This window comes from Arachis ipaensis, chromosome B3, assembly GCF_059453495.1.
Source record: "Arachis ipaensis isolate K30076 ecotype BB chromosome B3, ASM5945349v1, whole genome shotgun sequence".
NCBI lineage: Eukaryota > Viridiplantae > Streptophyta > Magnoliopsida > Fabales > Fabaceae > Arachis > Arachis ipaensis.
In genome coordinates this window covers 96,617,289-96,622,135 of record NC_142438.1, presented here as the reverse complement: position 1 = coordinate 96,622,135, position 4,847 = coordinate 96,617,289, and the positions used below count along the sequence as shown (strand labels likewise).

Sequence of the window (4,847 nt, the reverse complement as noted above, 5' to 3'; positions counted from 1 at the left end):
GTGACTTATTATTACTTGTCCATATTTTAAATATATGGATACGTATGAATTTATCATGTTATTGAAGCAATCACCAAAACACAAATATCTTTTGCATATAATAAAAAATGAGTCACGAAATAATTCTCAAAGATTTTTTATAAATAAAAATAATTTGAAATTTTGTATGAGCGAGTTAACAAGGTATGACGTGTTTGGAGGTACTCCTAAACGCAAGGACGAATACTATTGGGCAAAACGATTCATTGAGGAGCTTCAATTGGTCCACGTCAGCATGAATGACATGCTCCAAGTCTCGCTGTAGTCGGGAGTGACCAGTATAAAATGCGAAGGGCAAACGGGGCGTACCATTTTTCATTCAATAAACGAAAACCAATCTAACAAACCAGCCATCAACTTGGCCACCAGAAAACCCAACACCACCGTTAACAACCACTTCACCGTTTACAGAGCGCAACTACAACACGGTGACGCCATGACTGGCTCGTGGGCTCGCGGGTCTCTCATTGTTCTCGCCATCGTTTCCCTCGGTAATTACTAATTAGATCTCTCTCTCTCTCTCTCTCTCTCTCTCTCTCTCCGTTCCCATACTTTCCCCTGCATTGTTTCGATCTACGATATTCATGGATCACTTCTTTTCACTTAGTAGATAGTGTTTGGATCTTACTGCGGTAGCTTCTTATTCTGATGTGACTGACAGAACACCTCGAAATTCAAATTACTATTAAGCGAAGCACAAATGTCTTAAGAAATATTCTTCAAACTCTTCTTTTTTTTTTTTTTCTTTTGTCAGGGTTTAGATTGCACGCATAAACTTAAATTGATCGTGTACTGTAGTTTGTTATTTTTCATGAATTAAAATAGAAACAGCTATGTAATATTCCTCTTCCTCGATTACTTATTGATAATACGTATCTGTTTGTTACTTATATCTTCAGATCATAGATTTCAATTCTCTAAGAGAAGAAAGATGTCTTTGTATAATGCCGTTACATGATTTGATTATACATCTCATTTGGCAATCAGAGTTTGTGTTGCAATTAACGTTGAGAATGTTCCATTTCACAGGATGTATGTTTGCAATTTCCATTGCAAAAGAGGAAGCAACCAAGTTGGGTACAGTTATTGGGATAGATCTTGGAACAACTTATTCTTGTGTTGGTGTTTATAAGAATGGCCATGTTGAGATCATAGCCAATGACCAGGGTAACCGTATCACCCCATCATGGGTTGCTTTCACCGACAGCGAGAGACTGATCGGGGAGGCTGCCAAGAATCAGGCAGCTGTCAACCCCGAAAGGACCATCTTTGATGTCAAGAGGCTTATTGGAAGAAAGTGAGGACTGAGGAATATTCATGTTGTTAATTTATGTTAATTAATCAGACTTCTTGGACATATAACTCACGTGTATGTATTTACAGGTTTGAAGATAAGGAAGTCCAAAGAGACATGAAGCTTGTGCCATATAAGATTGTGAACAAGGATGGGAAACCTTACATACAGGTAAAGATTAAAGATGGTGAGACCAAGGTGTTCAGCCCTGAGGAAATCAGTGCCATGATTTTGACTAAGATGAAGGAAACAGCTGAAGCATTCCTTGGAAAGAAAATCCATGATGCAGTTGTCACTGTCCCTGGTAAGTCCACCAAATTATGATTGATTTCTCATGCCATCTCGATTGTTAGATTCCTGCTTTTTGACTTTATTCTAATTTTTGTCATTTTCTTTTCAAATGTACAGCTTACTTCAATGATGCTCAGAGGCAGGCCACCAAGGATGCTGGTGTTATTGCCGGTCTGAATGTGGCTAGGATTATTAATGAGCCCACTGCCGCTGCAATTGCGTATGGATTGGACAAGAAAGGTGGCGAGAAGAACATCCTTGTCTTTGATCTTGGTGGTGGGACTTTTGATGTCAGTATTTTGACGATCGATAATGGTGTTTTCGAGGTCCTTGCTACAAACGGAGATACTCATCTTGGAGGTGAGTACTTTTCAGTTTTCACTACAAAATAGAATAATTTGAAATTAAGCAGGAAAAGATAGTTTCGATTCAAATTTTCTTTCTGCAATTAATGCCTGTTCTTTCTTCTTACCTTAACACCAGGTGAGGACTTTGATCAGAGAATAATGGAATACTTCATTAAATTGATCAAGAAAAAGCATGGAAAGGACATTAGCAAGGACAACAGAGCACTTGGCAAGCTCAGGAGAGAGGCTGAGCGTGCCAAGAGAGCTCTCAGCAGCCAGCACCAGGTCCGAGTGGAAATTGAATCACTTTTCGATGGTGTTGATTTCTCCGAACCACTTACCCGAGCTCGGTTTGAGGAGTTGAACAACGATTTATTCCGTAAGACAATGGGGCCTGTGAAGAAAGCAATGGAAGATGCTGGATTACAAAAGAGCCAGATCGATGAGATTGTTCTTGTTGGTGGAAGCACAAGGATTCCAAAGGTGCAACAGCTTTTGAAGGACTACTTTGATGGAAAGGAGCCCAACAAGGGTGTCAACCCTGATGAGGCAGTTGCCTATGGTGCTGCAGTCCAAGGAAGCATTTTGAGCGGAGAGGGAGGTGATGAAACCAAAGGTATACTATAGTTTATGTACTTGGTCACAGATCATAAGTTTTAATGATGCACAGGTAGAATGCCAGTTATTAATCTATCTTGTTATTATATGGCAATCTGTTTCAGATATCCTTCTCTTGGATGTTGCTCCACTCACCCTTGGAATTGAGACTGTTGGTGGGGTGATGACAAAGTTGATTCCCAGAAACACAGTTATCCCTACCAAGAAATCTCAGGTGTTTACTACCTACCAGGATCAGCAGACTACTGTCTCCATTCAGGTACTGTTCTCTTATAAATTAGTAATGTCTAACTGGACAGTGAACTTGAATTGCTAAAGGGGTTTGATTCTAACTTTGATGCCTTAATAAATGATCAGGTATTTGAAGGTGAGAGGAGTCTTACAAAGGATTGCCGACTGCTTGGGAAATTTGATCTGTCTGGAATTCCACCAGCTCCAAGGTTTGTTTTTTCCTGCTCTCATTCAGGCCTCTCTAATAAGTTCTATCGCGTTGATGTGAGGACTTCATCTGTATCTTGGTTGTCAACTGAACAGGGGTACCCCTCAAATTGAAGTGACCTTTGAAGTTGATGCAAATGGCATCTTAAACGTCAAAGCAGAAGACAAGGGCACTGGTAAATCAGAAAAGATCACCATTACAAATGAGAAGGGACGCCTGAGCCAGGAGGAAATTGAGCGAATGGTTCGCGAAGCAGAGGAGTTTGCCGAGGAAGACAAGAAGGTCAAGGAGAGAATTGATGCCCGCAATGCTCTTGAAACTTATGTTTACAACATGAAGAACCAGATCAGTGACAAAGACAAGCTGGCCGACAAGTTGGAATCCGATGAAAAGGATAAAATCGAGGCTGCAGTGAAGGAAGCGTTGGAATGGCTTGACGACAATCAGACAGTGGAGAAAGAAGATTATGAAGAGAAGCTGAAAGAGGTTGAAGCTGTTTGCAATCCAATTATCACCGCGGTCTATCAGAGGTCAGGTGGGACTCCTGGTGGTGGTGCTTCTGGAGAGGACGAGGATGATTCTCACGATGAACTCTAGACATCTTTCCTCAAACTTATTTTTGGACTGTTCTACATAAGCCGAGGCTGGAATTTATGAGAAAGTAGCAGTTTAGGTTGAGTATGTTAATTTTCTGATAGGAGGGGAATTCAGAAGAATGTCCCTGCTCTTGTATTTTTGGTGGCGTAGATACTTCATAGAATTACTTGTATTTCTTTCTTCCTTTTATGTCTTCATATAACAACTTCTTGTTAACCTTTGCGTGCCTTGTTTCTTGTTTTGCACTGACTTCTATTTCTCCACGTTCGTTCTTCGCTTCAATGTTTGGACTTTCCTCGGTGTCTTAAGAAAGAAACTCAATAAACCCCCCATTTTAACCCCTTTTTTATTTTTAATTCCTTGCAAATCCCTTTTCACCTCTTTTATCTAAAATATAAAAAACCCTAATTTTTGTTACGAGATGGATGTCCATATCCATCTACTCAGCATGATTTATTCTTCCTTTGAAGTTTTATTGGGAAGCACAAATATTAAAGGCTATGCCGTACATGCTTTTTCAATATTTGTAAAGTGAATCTTTTTACTAGTATAAATAGGGGAATAAGGCTGAGGTTTCGATACACAAGCAAGTAATAAGAAATCAATTCTCTTTTTATGTTGCAATCAAATACTTTTCTCTTTATATTTCTACTACAATTTTTTCTCTTCTTTTATTTTATAAGTATTTTAAACACTCTTTTCTATTACTCTTTACATATAATATTAATAGCAATATTAATCATTTGAGATAGTAATTATAGTACTAGAGTCTTCTATTTATACTTCTTTATTATTTTACAACAATTTTAACCTGTTACAATTTATTAGAGGGTATTTCTCTAGAGTCTATTCTTTTATGAAGTTTCTTTTATGAAGTTAGAATATGTGTAATTTGTACGTATCATAAAATGTACCCTTTATCAAGTTGCCGCCATTTTAAGTTTGTGTTGAGAAGGTTTCTTTTGCTCTATTCTCACTCTCAAAAATCAGAATCATCCAATGAGCCATCTCACTCAGTCTCGCCTTGATCTGCCCGTAGCCGGCTTGCCTCTATCTCTGTCCCACCATACCTCCTTCTCGTTCCTTCCTGTCACCGTGTTTCTGATTGGTTCATCGTCGTGACTTCTTTTTTTTCATCTCCCATAGTTTGATTGTGTATGAGAGCTTGTTTAGATTACTAGTAATTAGAATTCATTCAAGATTTAAATTATTTTTTAGAATA

The 4,847-nt window shown here is 38.6% G+C and overlaps 1 protein-coding gene across 1 annotated transcript; it reads left to right on the top strand.

The window, feature by feature from the left end:
- Positions 1–348: 348 nt before the first annotated feature.
- On the top strand, positions 349–3,841 carry LOC107630670 (luminal-binding protein 5). Its single transcript, XM_016333872.3, has 8 exons — positions 349–530; positions 1,069–1,336; positions 1,423–1,637; positions 1,742–1,984; positions 2,108–2,587; positions 2,694–2,848; positions 2,947–3,029; positions 3,124–3,841. Exons 1-8 carry the CDS (start codon positions 476–478, stop codon positions 3,623–3,625), a joined length of 2,001 nt encoding a protein of 666 aa, XP_016189358.1. The 5' UTR covers positions 349–475; the 3' UTR covers positions 3,626–3,841.
- Positions 3,842–4,847: the final 1,006 nt, after the last annotated feature.

Coding starts and splice junctions, on each gene's coding strand:
- LOC107630670 (XM_016333872.3), top strand. CDS start 476: ATGACTGGCTCGTGGGCTCGCGGGTCTCTCATTGTTCTCGCCATCGTT. Junction 1,337..1,422: donor AAGAGGCTTATTGGAAGAAA/GTGAGGACTGAG, acceptor ATGTATTTACAG/GTTTGAAGATAAGGAAGTCC. Junction 2,588..2,693: donor GGGAGGTGATGAAACCAAAG/GTATACTATAGT, acceptor AATCTGTTTCAG/ATATCCTTCTCTTGGATGTT.